Here is a 21,623-nt window from a genome sequence, read left to right on the forward strand (position 1 = left end):
CTTAAGGACCCACTCCAATGAAAATAGTTTTTTGTGTTTTTAACATGTTCTTGAGGCATTTTTCTGAACATGGAGGACATATTTAGAGAGAAAAATGTTTCAAAATAATAGTACAAAATACCTTAAAGACAATCAAATTTTTACAATGAATAACCAACACAGAAGCAATCTGTCCTTTTAAACGAACAACCTGACCTTATTTACACACATCCTGTACAACAGAAAAGTGTGGATGACGACAAAAGAGATTAGAACTTGGAACAATCAGCTCCATGCTGAAAGGATACTGAAGTAAAACTACTGGACAAAGGAAAATAGTAATTATGGCCTAACGGTGACATTTCTTTATAACCAAGTCGTGTTCTACCTAAAAGAATTAACGGTAAGTAATAAAATCAGTGGTATGAGGGAAAACTTTCCATAGAAGTTAGTATTTGTAAGTTAAAACCGCAGAAATATAAAATGTCAAGCTTTTCCTTGAAAGTAGATTCAAATGACTGTGATATTTAAATCTAAACGTTGTAAGATATTATACAATCTTTAAATGACAAACTTTAAGTATAAGACTGATCTCCTTTTTGCTTTAATTTTAATTGTTTTTATCTTATTTATCCATTTGTAGTTAATGTATAGATGCTTAGATAGTTTCCCCTTTGTGGGATCAATACAGTTCTGTTCTATTCCATTTTATTTGCTTGGTGTATTTCTAATTGGATGTGCCGCAATTTGTTTTATTCCCGTGGAAGGACAACTGAGAAGCTCACAGAAGTTCCCCAGTTCTTTTAACTAAGTTTTAAATAAATCTTTTGTTCATTTTTAGTGGATAAACCCCTCCGTTGATGGAAATACCAATCAAACACTTCAATATAACCTAAATTCAGTATATAAGCTGGAAATAAATTCAGGCATCAAGGGGTTGTTAAAATGTTTAGAGATATGGAAAACAGCAACAAAAAAAGGCCGCTCCCTTATAAGTGTCACATAAAACCTATAATTTATTCATTTTCAGTAAAATTTCAACATAGTAAAACACAGCTTTAGAAAAGACGAGGGGCTTCAGCGGACTGAAGGCTGGGTGAGGGAGACATATTGCTTCGTGTGTGACCGCATTTTCATTAACAGATGAATTACAACAAACTAAACATGAGCATATATTTACACAACAATATTACAACGCTTTCAACGTGTGTCCTTTCTCCTATTGTGACCTTTTTGTCTAGTCATGCAAAAAATTTTACACAAAATGTTTAAAAAAGAAAAAAGAAAAGAAACAAAGTGCAGTTTTCCTCCGACTTCCAAACTAGAATATGGTCACACTCCATCGCTCTTCTGTTGTCCTCAAGTGGCCATGAAACACAACAACACCTCCACATCTGCTGAATCTTCTTCAAACATGGCACTAAACAAGACATTTGTCACCAAAAAAATAATTTCAATATCTAACTATCAAAACAACTAGTTCATTCTTTAAAAATGATGCCATTTGTGTTTGCACATCATGTACAGTCATTTAGGAACAAATGATAGCTCTAAATATCACCACTGATGTGGCTTTACACCGTATGAGGAGCAAATAAATCATGATTTCCCATAAAACAGAAAAATTTACTTTACATTTATGTTCAATGCATTCCGTTCCAATGCTTAAGGAGGAAAAATGTCAGAATACTTGAGCGATATCCCTCAAAAACCTCTTCAGTTTTGGACTTTTTACTTTTATGAAATATTAAAGGGACTTTTTAAAGGTTAAACAATGCCTGGGAGTGCAAAAGTAAATTTGAACTTTAGCTTTTTATTTTGCTTAATGTAAATCAACGACACTTCCTTGAAGCAGGTCTTCTGTTTAAAACATTGCACTTTATCCCAAAAACCGCCCCATACGCATCGGAAAAACAAAAAGTAGCGGCAGAGAAACACATTGGTAATGAGAGTAGGAAACCAAACACAAATTATTAGCTAAAATTGTAAAAAACTTTACAATGTTTGGCTGAAAATGTATTTATAACAACCTTTTCTGATTTCCAGAATGATCCCCACATTTGTCAAAATGATTAAATTATTATTTCAGACAGATATTGGGCTTTACCATCAGCTATAGGTGGTTATGGACAAAGATTTTAGAAGATATTAGCAGAAATGTGGTAACTAATGACAATGATGCACAGATGAGGAGTGGTTAAGGAATAATGGCTCATACAGGAAACAGGACTGTGTTGTTGTCCTTCCTTTTTCCAGTCCTATTCTGAATGGGGTCTCACAGTTTCTAGAAATCTATTTTTTTTTTCAGTCAGCATATATTTTAAATCTACACACAAACTTTGTGGAACAAAGCTGCTATTAATGTGTATCGAATGAACTCCGTTACACCAACAAAACATTTCAAGGACACACAAAAAACAAAACAGAAGCTGCTTTTTACAGAGGTTGTGTTTCCATAGCAACCACACATGGCATACAATCGAGCGGAGAATCGGATGGACGAGTAGACGTCATTGCAGTGCTTATTCCAAGAAGTCGTACGTGACGATTCCTATGAAAAAAAAAGAGTAGCCGTAGAAAAACACAGCTGTGCTGAGGAAGTCAACGTGACATTTGGCACTGAAAACTGTACAATCCTCGTCTCTCAGCATCTATTCACATTAAGACATCGTAGAGAATCGTGGATAGAGAGTATTTGGCCAAAGGTCGAGCAGGAGAGCTTTAAAAGGGTCAACATGGATCACTCAGCAAACTGTTCCATTAACAAAGGGTTGTTGATCGTGTGGCTGCAGAGATTTTTCTGCAAGGCTCTAAAACAAAAGCTTCTCAGGAAAAGTTACCACTGAAATTATGTAGAAATGATTAAGTCTTTGTTGGCAAAAATAAAGAAACATACCGATCAACAAGTCAATAAATAACAAATCTATTTTTACAAGAACAAAAAATAAGTCTACACTTGGTTTGACAGGTACTGTACCAAAAAAGAAAAGAAAAAGCAAAGCCTCCTCAGGTTCAGTTTGGCAAATCTTCATCTTCCTCCACAGGTCTGTAGAAAGCTCACCGGCTTCACACCACCAATCCTTTACAAGCACATTTTCACTGTGAGACTCTTCATGGCCTTGGTCAGAGCGCCCTCTACTGTCACTGTAGGCTGATCTTGCCAGTGTTTTGATTGTTTGCTGAAAAACGTCACACCTGCTGGCGCAACTGGTGCGCCCGTGCGTGAGCGCGTTTAGGCGCGCGGCTCCAGCTTGTGCGACAGTTTGAAGAGCGTCTGCTGATTGTCGATGATGTGCAGACAGTGCACGCTCGCTCGCACATCTGCACTGTCCACTCCAATCACCTCGTTACCTAGGAGACGAACAGAAAAAAACAAATCAAACGGAACATTTTTCTGGAGGACTGAAGAATTCATCCATCCAACACAAACAGGAAGTAGCACTGCTACTTTGATGAAACACTTTACTGGTATGAATGCAACACAAACTTTAATGCAGATTACTCAGAATAGAATGTAACCAAAATAAAAAATCCAATATTTTTGCTCATTTTCTTTGCAAACTTCAGAACCTCGGAAAACTGAAATTACTGCAATCCAGAGCTTTATCACAATAAAATCATTTGGTCCAGTTTCTTACAGACCAAAATTCAACGAGAGCAACACAGTCCCACCTCAATGTCTACAAAAAATACACAATATTTGTATTTGAGGACCCATTAAGTTGTGCATTTATAATATGTTGCCCTTTAATATGTACAAAAATTGAATTATAACAGATATATATATATATTTTTCCTTGTATGCCTATGATTTAGAATACTTATTATGGTATTATTTTCATGTGTGTGTAGATGTACGTATACATATATGGGGTATTTCTTTATTTGTTTGTCTTCTTTGGGTTTTTTTTGTTCGAAATAAACCAATTTCAATGGCAAATTTTAAAAAATATCTTTTCAACTACACAACAATAAGGGTTTTATGACTGTGGAATTTCAAATTTATCTCCTTTTATAAATGCTTTACTGTTTGAAAAAGTGCAAATAAAAATCATAGAGGGTCGTAAGGAGGAGGAGCCACATCTAAAGGAGAGTTTGTATTTTTTCTTGATGTTCGTGTAGCCACCTTAAGGGACGTCATGAAAATGGAATGTACCATTGTTGTTCATGTCACAACGTTGACAGGTTGTGCAAAAGACCACGGGAGCTCAGCAGAGAGAAAAAGTCAAGATGGCAGCTAGAAAAACTCAAGAATGTTCAGATTCTGGGGCTCCAACAGTGTCCGTCACTTTATTAATGGTTATCAACCTCATACAACCCGGTTGGACGGCTACTGCCTCAAATTATACATAAATAAAACAGAACCTGCACAACCCGATTATCACAATCACCAATAAAAAAGAGCTACAGCACAAGCCCCAAGAGCGCTTCAGTCCCGTGACGCAGAAAACGACTACCTCATCATTAAAGGACACTTGAGAGTCCCAAAAGAGCTACTCTCTGCCTTGACTATTACAATATAGTGAGTGTGTCGTGAAGTATTTGTCTAGGTAATAGAAGATACACGCACGTCGTACGGCGCCCTAATGCCGCACTATAGTTGTTCATGACTGACCGCATGCAACTGCTGCTGCACTCATTGTCTGTTTGATGCCCACACAAATCACGGTCTGATTGTCTAATTTCCCAAATTCTAACAGCCAAGACGTATTTATTACTTGAACAGCACTAACAGGATCCCTGCGCGAGGATTTGGGGGATTGACGACACACCTGCGTCTCACCTACCTTATCCTTACTGACTCTTAAGTGTTGTTTAAGTGTTCTCTATGCGTCGCCTGCAGCATGCCCATAGTATAAATGTGCAGGAACATTTTTGCACTACGGGCTTACCTAGCAGTCTACATTCATCTTAAAATTGCCACCTGTGTGTGCCCCATACAGGTTTGCCCATTTTTTGGCCCGTAGACCACCACCCATAAGGGGAGATGTCACTAAGACCTCCAATAAATCAACTTTGCTCAGATACAACATGGCTCACCTGCTTGATCACTTTGGCAGTGGCGAATATTTCTCACTGTGTCTGCAATCATGTGCTGTCAGTTTGAAAAAGAAAGAAAAAATTGCATCAATAAAACGCTGCCTGAATGTTAAATCGTTAAATCAGCTAAAAACGATTTATACACATTAAAAATGACTAAACAACTTTGACTTGTCTTACCAGTTTTTCAAAGTTGACCAGGTTGTCATGGAAGGTCTTGTTTCCCTCGTGGATAAACGTGATATCTAAAAACAGAAAAGATGCTCAAAATGATCAACTTCCAGACTGACATGTTTAACAGAAACAAGTGAATTTCGGGTTTTTGGAAACCTTTCAGAAGAAGAGGCATAAAGGGGATCTTAGGAGGTTTCATCCTTTTGAAGGCCTCTCTGTACGCTTTGTGGTTAAGAGATGGATCCTAAAGGAGTTTATAAATCAGCTTAAGAACAATGTGGTGCTGAATATGGTATTATTTCGTTTTACATGTATCTGTTCTCACTGTGATGAGCTCCAACTCAGAAAAAAGCTTCTTGAACTTGCCGGGACATTTCTGAAAGAGAAGATTTCACAGCGTTGGAGTGAAAATCCAAACTGTGATTTTAAAGAAACGCATAAAAAGACGTCCTCACCTCCCATGTTTGGTTTAGTCTGCTGACAGCGGCCGTGTTGAGACCCATGATGATGGCAAATGCAGAATTCAGATTTCTTTGGGCTTTACAGCTACATAAAAAAAAAACATTTTGGATGAAACCAAACACATTTTTCTTTTTCTTTCCAGTAATCCTAATTTATGTGTGGATTTTTCTCACTGGGCGGCGATCTTGATGAACTTCTTGAGCAGCTGGACTCTCTTGTTGAGGGACACGCACATGAGCACCTCAGACATGACCCACTGCTGGACCTCGTTGCAGCGCTGCAGCAGTAAAGAGAGCGCCGCTGTGTGGCCGCTGCCAGGAGGGCGGCTGAGAGTGTAGTACACCAGCTCCTGCTGCAAGTCCAAATGCAGACGGAGTGGAAAAAGATTAAAACTAACTGTAAGAGCTGAATCAACAAAATGAAAACATAGAAATAGAAAGAATACTTTTCTTTAACCACAAATATTCTACTTGAGAAATAACGAACCACTGACTGTCAAAGACAATAATAGCAGCGTTCTGAAAAGGGCTGCCATAAGATTTAGTCACATGAACCCCTATGGGTGGTTGATCTGTATGGGTGCTGCAGGTTTTTGGGTTGTCCGGGCCGGGTTGTGGTAGGGGTTCCCTTGAGGCCCTTGCGGCCACCTCAAGGGACATCATGAAAATGGAATGTACCATTGTCATTCATGTGGCAAGTGTAGAGTGAAGGATTTGCAAGGATAATGTCAGTTCCTAGCGATGTAACGATTATTTGATGAATCGATTTCTATTCCTAAGATCCAACCATATTGATCTGTCTGAAACTTAAACGAACAATACCATTACAAAATAAATTCCCGATGAGATAAATCCATAATCAGATCAATATTAGAAAATACCATTAGGACTGAGACATGGTAGGTTTATTTTACCATCAGATCCAACTGGACTGATCTGTCTGAGGCAAGCTGTCATTCGAATGGGCTTATGCCATGATAAAATCCCTTCAAAATGAAATAAATCCATCTATAACTGACAGTAGGTTTGTTTTACTAAAACATAAAAATGACCAATGACAGTGGACAACATACACGTGATGTCAGCAAAAAATGATCAGTCCAGTCCATCATTCCAGTTCAATGTGTGGAAATACTTTGAATTTAGCAAAGATGTGTGTTCAAGTGAGGTAGAATGTTCAAATAATGTTCTATTTGGATTATTTGGATGTGGAAAAACAACATTGGACTGAACTTGAAGAAAATAAAATGTGAATGGATTTGTCATTGATTCTTGTTTTTTTTTGTTTGTTTGTACACATATTTAATTTACACTTGATTATCTTGAAGAAATATACGGAATCTGGAAAACTTCCCCTGCACTGTTCAGTGCCAGGGTATTTATCTCCAAATCACACAGGTTGAGGTTTTGGCTAAAGATGTCCTGGATCCACTTTAGGTCAGTGAATCGGATCCTTGAAAATAAACAAATATCAGCTATGAATCGTATTGTCAACCACAAATTATGATTTGAATTGAATTGTTAAAATGAATCGTTACACACACTTTTGACATACAAGGGGATGCTGTCACACAGTGTCTGTACGCCACATTCTAGTCGTTTTTAAGGTGGTAGCTCCTTATTGACCAGGCGCAAATGCTACACGCACAGGGTGTGAAGGTGATAAGCATTTGCCCGTAGGACACCCATAGGATGTCCACACAAACTACTTCCCTGTTCTTCACCATTCGCCACATCCTTTCAGGGATTGCCAAAGCAAATCAGCTTTCACTGATTCGCACGGTTGGTTTTGGCAAAGATTTTTACCTTGGATGTCCTTCCCAACATAACCCTGTATTTTATCCGGGCTGGGGACCGGCACAGGTCCCCCCTTGATCCCCCTTGTGGCTACATAGTTAGGTGGTAGAGCGAAGGGTCATGGCCAAGGACCCCCACTGGATGAAACTCATTGCGGCCCAAGGGAACCTTGGTTTTCCGTGTGCAAGTCCTGCAATTAATTCACTGAGCCCACCAGCCGCGACACTCGGCCTAATATCCTCATTTCTAACAGCCAATCTGTGCACAAAGAGCACCCATGACCCACCTGCATCTCACCTACTTTTCCCTTACAAGTTGTATAAGTGTTCGCTACAACCTGTCGCCTGCAGCATGCACGTAAAAAAAAATGTGCACAAACATTTGGCTCTTAAAGCTTGGAGTGGTCTACAACCTTTCATGCCCTTTACAGGTTTGCCCATTTTTCACCCACAGACAGGCGGTCTCCCGCCGTAAAGGCAGTTGTGACGAAGGCCTAAGCAACCCAAAGCTTTTACTGAAATTATATCACAAGACGATGGACAATTGTTCTGAAAACAAAAGTAAAAGACTTCTGCAAAGAGATCAATGATGGAAAATGCAATGTGTTTGCAAATGATGAAAAAAATTGTCGCCTTATGCTAAGATTTTGAGGCCAGCAGTTTAATGGCAAAACTCAGATCTTTAAAAATAAAAATAAAAATGATGATTAATACAAGTATTTTTTCTTACTACAAATAAATGCAAAAGAAGCAGTTTAGAAGAGTCAAAATGTTACTTAATCCTTTATATTAATGTTAACTTTATATTGAAGACATTTTAAAAAAGGAATTTTGTTTAGTCTTCAATATATTTTTATTTATTTATCGGATCATGTTTTTTTAGACCTGCAACATCCCTTGTATTTTAGTTTTCTAGTTTAGTTAAATCACATTTTTTAAATCAATATGTCCAATAAGTGAATAAACGAGGACATTTTTAATGCAAGGACACAGTTTCTACTATTTCATAAAAGTGCAGAAACCTCATGGATGGATTTGAAGAGCGTCCAGTCCAGATGTGTGAGCGCCGTTGCCACGTCCCAGGTGTTGATGCCCAAGAGTCGAACCGGCCTCTTGTTTAACTCAGCACTGTCGGCTAAAGGAGGCTGTACACACACAGAAATAAATTATATTACCAAAACTGTTGTTATTATAATGCTTGGGTTTTAGTTACACTGAAGATAAATTGTTACATAAATTAACCTTTTTCAAGATCCTGAGGCAATTATTCTTCTAATGACAAAACAATATATTGCTATTGGAAGAAACATCATGGACTTTTTATCATTTCTCAGACGAAAATAGACATTTTTTGACAGAGTCATGAAAGCTATGAGAAAAAGATTCATAAATACCAAAACTTCATTGAGATCCCTGCGACAGGCCACAAGTTTCCCATTTGGGGTCAGTGACTCTGAATACACACAGTCACTTGGCTGCAGCACCCTTCGCTCTGCAGGAAAGAAGGATGTAGGTAAATAAAATGACCTAAAGGACACATTTTTAGCTGGGAAGTTCTACAAGGATTTGTAGCTGTTCATAATTATTTAATCGTTTTTATGCTCGTTTGTGTTTACCTCCAGTGTGCGACACAACAGCAAGCACCATGTCTTCCTCTGCTCTGTCCATCTTCATCCCCACAATCCGTAGCAGCTCATGCGCCTCCAATGAGGGGTGTGTGTGGACACTTAGGTAGGAATCGGCACTCACATATACGCAACACATGACTGAAAGACAAACATCACATTTTAACACAATAAAAAGAAACAAATAGTAGTTTTCTGGACCAAAAAAATTATAACATAAAATATGACTTCTTTATTAACACAGCAGAATAATGCGAGGACATTTGACAGACGGATTTTGCTTGAGCTTGTATTCTTTACTCACCCTCTTTATGCTCCGTCTGGGGAGTGCGAAGGTGCAAATAGTTTTCTTTCAAACTCAACTGCTGATGCATTTGTTTGCTCTGTAAGAAAAGAAGCAACGATCAGTGAAGATTTGAAAAAGGTCACTTCTAATGGCAATACTGGCACCTGTGAAAAAGATAAAGAGAGTGGAAAATTCTCTTTTCTTTCTTGTGTAATTAAGTCCTACTCCGATTATCTTTTGATCTATTTTCACAGCATTCCGTGATTTTTTTTAAAAGTGATTATGTCGTTTTTAGCCCAAATCAAACAACTGGTGTTGTTTTCTAGGACATATTTTCTGCAGAGCAGCAGGAGTTCATTAGAAATTCACCTCTGAGTTGTGGGTTGGACTGTTACCATGGAGTAACCAAGGCGGCTCCTCCCCCACTCCCCCTTCGGATGTGTCTATTAAGATTGTTAATTCTGAAAAGCAAAGCTTCTTACCTTTTGGTTTGGAGGGCAGTCATCCACGGTGCTGCAAGAAGAATGCACAGCAATAAGAAGAGATGAGGATGTAAAACTATATATAAAAAAAAGAAAAAAGAATGTACAATGTAAAGGTTTTAGCAATTAAAACAAGTCTTCATCAACAAAGACTCTTACTGTCTGCGGCGTAAAAGTTTTTGAAACTCCTTCAGATCTTTCTCCAGCGAGGGAAACTCATAAAGATCCTCCAAAACACACCTGTACAGAGTCTGCAAGACACAGGTTGGGAAGAGTTTATCTAAATATACATTTAGTTTGGGTTAACTCTAATATAGCAGAGTCACACAGATCTGGTTCAGATCAGAACCAGAAGAATGTGCATTATGAATGCTGACACTTTAAAGTACTTTAAACTACTGAGGTGTTTGCCTGATGTCATAAGCGGACAAAACTGTCATTTTCCTGTACAACAAGTCAAGTGATCCATGTAGCAGATAATTGTAGATTTCATTATTTATATCATCTATACATATTCTACTCCCATTCATCCATTATTATACAACAACAGCCATCGAAAACCTTTTAACACTTTGGCAGATTTACACCTGAGGTCAGCCAATCCACTTTGTATTTATAATTAACATCAAAATTTGGCATAGTCACACCTACAGGATTAAATTATCCAATATGGCTCATTCTCAGCCTTTTTGTCAACATCTATGATGCAGACAAGAACAGAAATCCAACAAAAGGGGTTTTACAATCTCATTCTGTACAGTATACTGAAAGCATCAGAGTAAACCATGAATACACCTATCTAAGAAAATTGTCATCTCTATAGAAGATAACTGTTCATCCTTTAATGGTAAATATGAGACTTCTCTGTTCAAAGTTATCTTTTAAAGACCCATTCCGCTGAAAAAAGACCACTGGGACCACTTTTAGAATAGCTCACAAATTAACTGGAGTGGCTCCTGTTTTTCAAAATTAAAATTTTTAGAAACCTACACGACATACTAATATTAAAGAAAGAAAATTGGAGGTTTGTTTATCATGGCAGGCACCCCCCCCCCCAAAAAAAAAATACCTCCTTATTGTAGTCATGACCCTCTGTAGCCTCCATCTACAAGTCCCTCTTCATGCCTCTGTTACTAAGCAACAGTCACCTGGGTTACGCACCCCATACAAGATTATGCCCTTGGCAACCCTACCACTGCGGTTTCCATGGCAACCCACCACGGAGAAACTGAGCCATTAACTCACACTGGGAGGAGTGATTGGTGGCTGTAAGTAAGGGAATGTGCTCATGGGCAACACAAGGAGGAATGATGGATACAACATTATCTGTGATGAGATAACAACTCTTTTTTTAATCCTTCTGTTAAAGGTGTGATGTGAAAGAAAGCTTAACAAAATAATAGCCATGCAGGTTCACTCATTTGTCATCTGGAGCGCCTTAGAAATAAGAAAAGCCTTCTAGACATTTGTTTTAAGAGGAGACAAAAACCCAAATGAGGAGGGAGGCGCCATCTGGTGTTTCTATGAGTTAAAAAACACCCAAGGGCAAATGCAGAGACTTTAAAAATAATATAGGAAGTGGTCATGAAGATTCATTGTGACAAACCTTCATAAAGCTTCTGACGTGCTCCTCTTCTTTCAGGAAGTCCTTATAAAGCCTACTCCAGTGGGAGACCAACTGCAGTACCTTGCGCTTCCTAAAGAGGGCATCTTTGCCCTCCTCTTGGCCTCTGCAGCGGGCACCGCCATAAGTGACTGCAGTCAAGGAACCAGCAGTGTAAAAATCTAGAGGACACATTCCTATTCATTGTGTGAAGGTGAAGGATATTGTCCCAGCAGCGCCTGGCAGAGGTCATGAGTGGACATAAACACCAGGTAGGTCAGCAGGAAGTCATCCAGCAGCATTTCTGGAAAACACAAAACACATCAAGAGTTACTCCTGCCTGGCAAAGAGATGATTTCCTAATTAAGGTTTGGAAAGGTTCTATGTTTGTACCAACAACATTCATTTTGGATTTTCTTGGGTAAATTTAAAGTAAGACTTTGCATATTTTACTACATCAGAAAAAAATTAAATTCATTATTAAAATGCAAAAAAAGCCAAACACTTGGGGTTGACAAAACCCTTTAGAAATGTTTTAAAGAGGGACAGGCTTAATGTGAGTGTTACAGAATAGAGGTCAAATACAAAGTTATGCAGCAATATAGACCAGACCGTTCAATTTCGCTTTTCCCTACAGCATTCATTTACTAAAATGAGATTGTGCAACCTAAACAGTGCAACTTGAAACATCAAAACAAGCTAAATTCATTGAGACTCTGATAATCCAATTCATGTAAATATTCAAGGTCAATGTGATCCTATTCACTTCAGATCATAATTGGGAGGACAAATCATCCAAATTGTATTATTATGATTAAAGACCAACAGAAAACAAAATGTTGTTGGTGTAATCCCTGATGCTGAATGAGCAATAGGAAATTGAATACACTCATATGCGCAATTGCTAGCTTTCTAAAGACCCACTGCAATGAAAACCACTTTTTTAAGATATTCATATGGCATTTTTCTTATGATGGAGGACATATAGAAAAGGAAATTAAGTTTGGATTTTTGAGTATTTCTTTATTTCAATTGTTGCAAATCAGGAGCAGACGAAAAAACTCTGTTGGATAAAGAGATGATTTGGGATGTAAAAGATATGCTGGGCGGGGCCACAAGCTCCCTATTCTGAGCTCTCAGCAACAGAGAGGAAAAGGGGGAAAGGGGCGGACTTGCTCTGCACCAACAGTTCTACCCACAACTTGGAGACAAATTTCTAATGAACTCCCGCTGCTCTGCAGAAACTTTGTCCTAGAAAACAACACAGGCATTTTGATTTTGGCTAAAAAACGGAATAGTCATAATTGAAAGACCACTATAAAAAATACTATAGAGTTTTCAAACAACAGCCACCAAATCTGAATGATTTAAAAGTTATTTATAAAGTAGAGTGGAGCAAAATTCCTCCTGATATGTGCAGAAATCTGATCATCCACTACAATAAACGTCTGACCTGTGCTTGAAAAGGGTTTTGTCACAAAGTACAAAGCCTTTCTGGTAAGAGAGTTTAAATATGTTTTTCCCTCAATGAAATGCAATTGAAGTTCTTGAAAGTCGATATTGTATTTTCTCTCACTGTTCAAATAAACCATTTGGATGCCATACTTCAATTTCCTTTTAGGTGGGCAAATCTGCAAAATCAGAGATCAAATCCTTATTTCCTCCACTGTTTGTGCCAATATTGCTGGATTTTGTTGGAATAAACTGAACAAATAGAGATGACTTCAGTTAGGAACTTAAAACATTATTTGAAATTAAATCCAGTTATTGGAAAGTATGAAGTAATTACAGAAACCTCCTTAAACTAAAAGGTGTTTTGTAACAAACAGCATTGACTGGGGAAGACTACTGTGCAAGTGTGTGTGTGTCTGTGTGTGTGCGTGTGTGTCAAAATCAGCAGGTGATCATTTGGTAAGAATCAAGTTCAAACAGCAAATGGGTAATGAGACGCTGTTGGTGGTGTGCATGTGTGTGTGTGTGTGTGGGTGTGTGTTTGTGTGTGTGTGCGCGTGTGTGTGTGCGTGTGCACATGTCGAACTTATTCTCTGAGAAAATGTGCAGCCCAGGAACGGCGCTGTACGGCGGAGAGCAACCAAATCAATTATAGAAGAGCGAGCACAGTCGGCCGCATGAATATTTCATTAACTGTCGTCTCTTTAATTTTAAAGGCCTACATTCTTGAAAAATCTTTTTGGGCAGATCACCGTGAGCTTGTTGCTTTTTTAAAACATTAGTGACTGACATCTTTGTTATTTAGTCTCTTCTAAGCGTCATTTGAAACAATAAATATGGAACCCAGACCTTTTTTTGGCTTTTGAATCCCCCTCGTTTTCTCTCTGCACTTCAACACCCCCAACCCCCTTTTCATATAGACTCTGTTTTCATTTCTTGGCAATTGCATTTCTCCTGCTACTTCCATCCTCCTACGCTCATTATCTCTGTGATGATAAATATCCATTTTCATCTGAAACATATGCCACTTGCATTTCCACCAGCACACAGAGTCAAACGCTTGTACGCACAGAGAGCGGACACAAACGCCGCCCTGATGAATGACTCTTTCATTTCTGACCTTGGGGACTTTATCTGTTGTGTTAGAGAAGAAAAAACTACAGGAAATGTGTGTGCTGAACTAATCGAAGTAATCTCCCGCTGTGAATTTCTTTTTATATCGTGGCATGAGTGTGTATTTTCTGTGTGCATGCCGCTGGGGTGTTGGGCTAATTGCTGTTTATCCACAAAAAGTTGTGTGCAACACGCTGCATAGCTAAGCCCACTAAAACGGTGCACCCATGCTTAGCACCGCCCCGAGGGGGACTCGCACCAGCAAATCACACTTTATGTACACGTTTCCTCCAGCTACAAAAATGAAAGGACTGTCTGACACAAGCTAACATGGATCTCCACTCAATCCCCACTCCCGCTTGTGTTCCAGCTCTCCCTCTAATACATTTCAGGCGGACTTCCTCGACAAAGGCCATCTCAGTTCTCTCCCACATTTATCACTTCCTCTTTCTTCCTTTGCTTCCTGCAATTCAGTGAAATGGTTCCCTGTGGACGGCTGGGAGCTGGTGGTGCTGAGCCCAGACTTGAAGCATAAAGGCTCCTTGTCTTATGCTACCAGGCTAGAGAGTCTGTTTTTCTAATTTAAGTTGTTTTTTTAAACATCCCAGAGTGATAATTTCTCAATAGACTGAATAATTGTGGACTATTTCATTATAATCCTGAAGCTACGTTCACACCATCATCAGCAACGCACATTCGAGCAACCGCTTCTATTGAACAGTCTATGCAGATCCGCCGTCGGGCTTCCACATTCAAAACTCTTGCGTTCACACATCACCACGCATGTTTTTAGGCTCTACGTTCAAAACATGCATCCATTTGAATTGATCGCGTGTTCATAGTTAAACCAAGTTGAACTTTGACCAACCAGGGCCTCAGATATGGATGGGATCCTTTTTATCTCACGGAAGTGCCAACCGTTAGTTAATTAATGATATAGGAGAAATTGGTAATTGCAGTTTGTGCCCGGTCGGAATTATATGACACCAAGTCTGGAATACAGCTGTGAAAAAAACAAGATTAACGAGATTAGCACCACTTTGAAATGTTGCACATAGGTTTTTCCAACTGTAGGTGGCAGACATGCAGTAGTAAACAGTAGAAAATAAGAAAAAGCCCCTCCCTGCTGGTCCAGTGTTAAAACCATATGCTAAATGCCTGTTCAAGAATGGGCATTTAGCTCTTGAACGGGCGGCACCTGCCCAGTGGGAACGTAGCGTAAGGCATTAGAAATGCATTTTCTCATTTAGTATTATTACATTAAGTCAATGAAAAAGTGAGCTATAAATAATATTAAGAAACAAAAAGACAATTAGAAAATATTCAAAAACATACCGTAATCAAATTGTCTTTCAATAGAATGAACCCAAACATCAAAGCAGAGTATGATGGCTCTCAAAAACATAACACAACAGTAAAATGGGCACAGAATCCATATGTCACTGTGTTCATCCATACGCTCAGCGTTCAACAACACAGAGCGCTACATTTCATTAGTAGATATGGAGGTTTTCATTCCTTCCAACCTTCAGAAAGGTGTGAGCTTTCAGTGTCAAGTCTACTGACTCTTGATGACCCGAGATAAGAACCGCAAACTTATTTATTTAAATCTATCAATTCTATTTGAAATAATGGTCCGATTCACTTCAAAATTAGCTTGTCATTCTATTACGTATGTACGTACGTGCATGCGTGCGTGCGTACGTACGTACACACACATATATACATACATATACACACATATATACATACATACACACACACGTGTATATATATATATATATATATATACATACACACACACATGTGTATATATATATATATACATACATACACACACATGTGTATATATATATATATATATATATATATATATATATATACATACACACACACGTGTATATATATATATATATACATACATACACACACACGTATATATATATATATATATATATATATATATATATGTGGATCTTTTGGAGCTAGTCGTTTCCAAAATAGCTCGCGTGCTACAAAAGTGTAGGCGCCTCTAGTCTACAGCACCCTGAGGTAGTCATTTAACCACTTGATTAGTGCAATTAGTCTCTTAAATATTTGTCATATTTACAGGTAAAGACATGGCTGAATGAATTCACCTGTAGGAGCTGTGTCCACTGCTATATGCAGTTAAGCTCACTGAAAGGGAAGTGCATACCTTCTGGCTTTGTTGGAACTTGTGCAGAAAGAAATACCTTAAACGGAGGTGGGGCGGGCGCTTTGTTCAGATTCCATTGAAGACAGCTGAGGCATGTGCTGCTGGTTTGGTTTTCAGTTAGACTTCATTTGTTTTGCTGAAACCGCTGTCACTGGCATATAGTAAACTTGAATTGTTGTTGTCCTGCTCTTGTTCAAACCCTTTCTATCCACGGTTCTTTGGTTTTCCGTGTGTTGGATATCCTCACATAGTTGTGCATATATGCTTGCGCGTCTTTTTAAACTTACCGCTCTCCCTGTTCTCTTGTGCCCCTCTTTGGTCATCGAGTCGCAGGTCGCTGAGTAGATGCTCCAGAATCTTGAGTGGTGTTCCTGAGACCACCACATACCTGTAAGACGAAGAGTTCCAACAGTCTGTCTTAGGAGAACGGGAATACCAGCGGCAGCCACTTCCATCCACCCAGCTTCCCTCCTTCTCTTCCTCTTTTGAATCATCATCAATGTAACGCAAATGGGGAACATCAAATGTGTCTGAATTTGTCCCATCTTCGTCTTCACTATCAGCTTCATCCTCATCCTCCTCTGCTTCTGCGAGTGTAGCCAGCATAGAGGTCTTCTCCATACCTAAACTCCAACAATCAGCCCTCTTCTAAGCTCTGCATACCCAGCAGTGCTGTCCCTCCGTGGGGCATGCTGCCCTGCCGGCTGCCCAGTTAGTAAACAGCCTCTACAGATAGAACCCTGTGTCTGACAGCTCCTACAGTCGAGCTGGAAGGGAAGCAGATTGGTGCTGCACACAAACACACCTACCTAACCTGCCTGTCACCGACACTCCCTGCTTTGTATTTTAGGTCTTGGCTCATACTTAATCTGACACAGAAAACCCTCTGTGTGCTACCTTTCTATACATTGTATAGAATGTAACACCAAATCGTCTTTTGATCATCTTTTTCTTTCCTCAGCTGAAAACAAAAACCCACTTTTTTCAAGGCATCAACTTCAAAATGCTTACTAGCACTAATAACATTCAGCACTTGCACCCAAAAATGACCTCTCCGCTGTCAAAGATTTAAATTTTACCCTAAAAAACTGAGATAAATACTGTTTTTATGCCTGTTACAACTTCTAGAGTAGTACCTCTTGTTGGAGTCGTCTTGCCTGAGCCCGCCCCCTGACGACGTGGGTGAGGGCCGGTCTGATGGCGACGTCAGGGAAGACGTAACCCGCTGCAACACCAACACGTCTCGTCCTCTCTCTTTAAGACAAACCCTCCCCAGCGCCTCCTAAGAAGGAAGGAGGAAAAAGGCAGAGTGAAGGAGGGCAAACCTGCTTAGACAGCAGTTAAAGAAACCAGGACAGTTAATGTTTCACTACTGGATGGACACGCCACTAACTGGAGCGATGTGGAGCGAGTCATGCAGCCGTCTTAAAATCTCTGTATCAAGATAGCGCACACTTTTATGACTTTATTTGTACATATATTCATTTTTTTTAAAAGAGTGGTATTCTGCAAGTACTACAAGCCTTTTCGAGCAGTATTTTTTTTCCATCTGCTTCTGATTTATTATGATTCGAATAAAGAAATACCCAGAAATGCAATTTTACGCTTAATTTTCTACACATCAGAAAAATGTCCCAAGAACACCAAAAACACAGTTTTCATTGGAGTGAGTCTTTAAATGTTTTGAAACAATCGCACTTGTTGACCAGCAGAGAGTGCTCTTTTTTTTCTTTTTTTACCACTTAGCATTCTTTAACAAAACACAACCACCACCACACATAGTTACAATTGATTAATCCCAGTCATTCGAGGTCCTTTCTAATTCTATATTTTTATATTCTATAAAAAAATGAAAGGTATTATAAACTAATATTAATAAACTTGTACAAAGCCTGTTCTGGCTCTTTAATATAAAAAGGTGGTAATATAATATGTCTTTTAATAGACAGCTCTATGTGACACCAAGGGATCTGGGTTGACTCTGGCGATGATCTCTACAAATGAGCAGCAACTTGATGCGTGACCCTGACATGTACTGCTGGGACACGCTGGTGTAACAAGAACAGGCTTTTTGGGAGGAACAAAGGCTCACAAAAAAAAATGTTTAGATCCTTTTTACAGGTCCACCTGAAGCTCCCCAAGGAGGAGGTGCAGAAGATCTCCTTCCACAGGGTTCACCGCCTCGGAGGAAGAAGGTCCGACCACCAGCGCCCGCGTCCTATTGTGGCTAAATTCGAACATTTCAAACAGAAGGAGATGGTGAAGGGCCGCGGACGGGAACTGAGAGGCACGCATTACAGCGTTAATGACCAGTTCCCGGCAGAAATCCTCCGCAGAAGGAAGATCCTGTTCCCGCTGAGAAGGAAGCATCTTGCTGCTGGTTCGAGAGCGATTGTGGCTGTTGACAAACTTTACGTGGACGGCCGGCTGTTCCGGGACCCGGAGATCACCCCCTGGCTGTGCTGAAGGCTTTCAGATCCGCGCTGAGAACATCTGCGCTGCCCAGAAGAAACCCGCTAAACTTACTTCAATGAATGGAAAACCGGATCATCAATAATCCACACCTCGATCGCAGGAAAACAGTCTTTTTTTTTTTCTTCGTCACCTCAGTCCCACTGATGTTTCTATTGTTGTTTTGTTGTTGTTTTCGTTTTCCCTTCTATCTCTTTTTTTCTTTCCTTTACTCTCCCCCCCCCCTCTCCCCCCTCATTATATGTAAATCACCTGGAAGCAACTCATCCTCGGTAAGTATTTATTTATGCACGGAACGGGCGCGCGCACACACAAGCGCACACAGGGGCGTGCACATGCGATCCCGCACACACACGCCGACATACTGCAATCACCTCACACAGGCTCTCATAGGACGCACGCGACACGCAGCTCACATAGCCAGAAAACGTTCACGCGCACAGCGCTTCTCAATGCGGGCACGCGCACACGGACTGGCACACATGCATCACTTAGCTTTACACCTTTTCAGTCAGAGCAGTTATGAACAGTCTTAACATCGTTAGCTGGAATGTGCGTGGACTTGGCTCTGAGCCAAAGAGACTGAAAGTGTTAAATCACCTGGATGGTCTAAAAGCAGATATAGCTCTACTGCAGGAGACCCATTTATCAAATTCTTTGAATCACCTTATGTGCTGCTTACAATTTCCAGTTATATACTCTGCCAGTTACAACTCCAAACAAAGAGGAGTTGCTGTTTTAATTAATAAAAATCTTAATTTTACTCATAAGGATACAGTTACTGACCCAGAAGGCAGATTTGTAATCATTAATATATCCATTCAGAATAAGGACTATTGTATAGTGAGTATTTATGGTCCCAATGTTGACGACTCTTCCTTCTTTCACAGATTCTTCACCTCACTCTCAGTTCACTCTGACTCCACAATCATTATAGGAGGAGACTTCAACCTTGTTTTGGACCCTGAACTTGACAGACTCAGCACAGCAGCAAACCAGCGTACATGGCGGTCTGCAAGTATTCTAAAGCAGTACATGAATGATCTGGGTCTCTGCGACGCGTGGCGCTCATGTCACCCAAGCACTAAAGGGTTCACCTTTTTTTCTCCAGTTCACTATTCACACTCCCGTTTAGACTATTTATTAATCAGTAACTCTCTTTTAAAAAATATTCAAAGCTCCAATATCCATCCAATTATTATCAGTGATCATGCACCAGTCTCTGTAAACATTTCTAGGGAAAAATCCACACCCTCTGGTACAACCTGGAGGTTTAATACGTCTCTGTTAAAGGACCAGGAATTTCTTGAATTCTTTAAAAAAGAGTGGGCAACCTTCTTAGACTTCAACAATACTCCAGACATCCCACCGTGCGTTCTTTGGGAAACAGCAAAGGCAGTCATGAGAGGGAAAATCATTTCTTATTCAACGCACAAAAAACGCAAAGAGAAAGCAGATTTATTAGAATTAGAAAATAAAATCAAAACCCTGGAGACTGCTTATGCTGCTTCTGCACAGGAACACATTCTGGGAGATCTGAAAAATTTAAAGCTGCAGTTAAATGACATCATTAATAAACAAACACAATTTCAAATACAAAGGCTACGACTTGAAAGATTTGAAAACTCTAATAAATCTGGCAAATTTCTGGCTAATCAGCTTAAAATTAACAGAGAAAAATCATCAATCACCTCTATTATGGACCAAACAGGAAATGTCACCCATGACCCGGTCAAAATTAATAACGAATTTGAAAACTTTTATAAAAACCTGTACACACCGCAGATCAATCCGTCAGAGCAAAGTATTGACTCATTTCTTAATAATGTAAACCTACCCAGGCTAAATGAGGATCAAATCACAAACTTAGATTCTCCGCTCTCGCCGTCTGAACTTCATGAAGCTCTGTTACTAATGCCTAATGGTAAAGCACCAGGGCCTGACGGCTTTCCTGCTGAGTTTTATAAAGAATTCTGGGAACAACTGGCACCAACATTTTATAAAACTGTCACATCTATTAATGAGAGCCAATCAATGCCACATAACATGAACTCAGCCAACATAATTCTTCTTCTAAAACCAGACAAAGATCCCACTAGTCCTTCAAGCTATCGCCCTATTTCTTTAATCAATGCAGATGTAAAAATTATCTGCAAAGCACTAGCACAGAGAATAGAAAAAATCACTCCTCACATAATTCACTTCGACCAGACTGGATTCATCAAAGGCAGACACTCGGATGATAATGTCCGTAGACTAGTTAATATAATAGACTTTGCCACCATTAAAAACCAGGAAATGACGGTACTATCGCTGGATGCTGAAAAAGCCTTTGACAGAGTTAATTGGAAGTTCCTTATTGCTGCCCTCCATAAGTTTGGTTTTGGAGAAGCATTCATCAATTGGATCAAAATATTATATCACAACCCCAATGCATCAGTTAGAACTAATAAACAGACTTCAAACAGGTTTTTTCTTGGAAGAGGAACCAGACAGGGCTGCCCACTCTCCCCTTCTCTTTTTGCTATATTCATTGAGCCTTTAGCTGCAGCAATAAGACAGAATGAGAGCATTATAGGAATAAAAACCAAACACAGCCATCATAAAATTAGTCTTTATGCGGATGACATATTACTGTTTTTAAGGAATTTACATTCTGTAAATGAAACAGCAATGATCATAAATGAATTCTCCTCCATATCAGACTATTCCATTAATTGGAATAAGTCTGTTTTATTACCACTCAACAGGAATATGGAACAAAGACTCACAATTCCAGTTAAAACAGGAAATATCAAATATCTGGGTATCTACTTTTCCCCCAAACTATCAGAACTGGTGCAGCTAAACCACACCCATTACTGAAAAGCATACAGGACGATCTAACACGCTGGACCAACCTGCCTCTGTCCCTTATGGGCAAGGTAGCCACGGTTAAAATGA

At 39.4% G+C, this 21,623-nt stretch overlaps 1 protein-coding gene across 4 annotated transcripts in view; it reads right to left on the reverse strand.

Moving 5' to 3' along the window:
- Positions 1-968: 968 nt before the first annotated feature.
- rapgef5a (Rap guanine nucleotide exchange factor (GEF) 5a) overlaps positions 969-21,623 on the reverse strand; it is a 54,449-nt gene continuing 33,794 nt past the window's right edge. For 2 of the 4 annotated variants that reach the window (XM_078955387.1, XM_078955385.1), the window contains exons 10-26: positions 17,345-17,490; positions 16,496-16,596; positions 11,672-11,750; positions 11,450-11,594; positions 10,003-10,094; positions 9,844-9,919; positions 9,380-9,458; positions 9,067-9,216; positions 8,845-8,942; positions 8,473-8,595; positions 5,829-6,007; positions 5,649-5,739; positions 5,519-5,569; positions 5,350-5,437; positions 5,200-5,264; positions 5,020-5,074; positions 969-3,330 (exon numbers count right to left, since the gene is read on the reverse strand). In XM_078955387.1, the coding sequence (XP_078811513.1) occupies positions 3,212-3,330; positions 5,020-5,074; positions 5,200-5,264; positions 5,350-5,437; positions 5,519-5,569; positions 5,649-5,739; positions 5,829-6,007; positions 8,473-8,595; positions 8,845-8,942; positions 9,067-9,216; positions 9,380-9,458; positions 9,844-9,919; positions 10,003-10,094; positions 11,450-11,594; positions 11,672-11,750; positions 16,496-16,596; positions 17,345-17,490 (1,737 nt within the window). In that variant the 3' untranslated portion in view covers positions 969-3,211. The remainder of the gene's footprint in view (positions 3,331-5,019; positions 5,075-5,199; positions 5,265-5,349; positions 5,438-5,518; positions 5,570-5,648; positions 5,740-5,828; positions 6,008-8,472; positions 8,596-8,844; positions 8,943-9,066; positions 9,217-9,379; positions 9,459-9,843; positions 9,920-10,002; positions 10,095-11,449; positions 11,595-11,671; positions 11,751-16,495; positions 16,597-17,344; positions 17,491-21,623) is intronic. The other 2 variants (XM_078955386.1, XM_011480813.4) reach the window with 2 other exon arrangements.

This window comes from Oryzias latipes, chromosome 11 (assembly GCF_053564925.1).
Source record: "Oryzias latipes strain Hd-rR chromosome 11, Olatipes_Hd-rR_3.1".
Classification (NCBI taxonomy): domain Eukaryota; kingdom Metazoa; phylum Chordata; class Actinopteri; order Beloniformes; family Adrianichthyidae; genus Oryzias; species Oryzias latipes.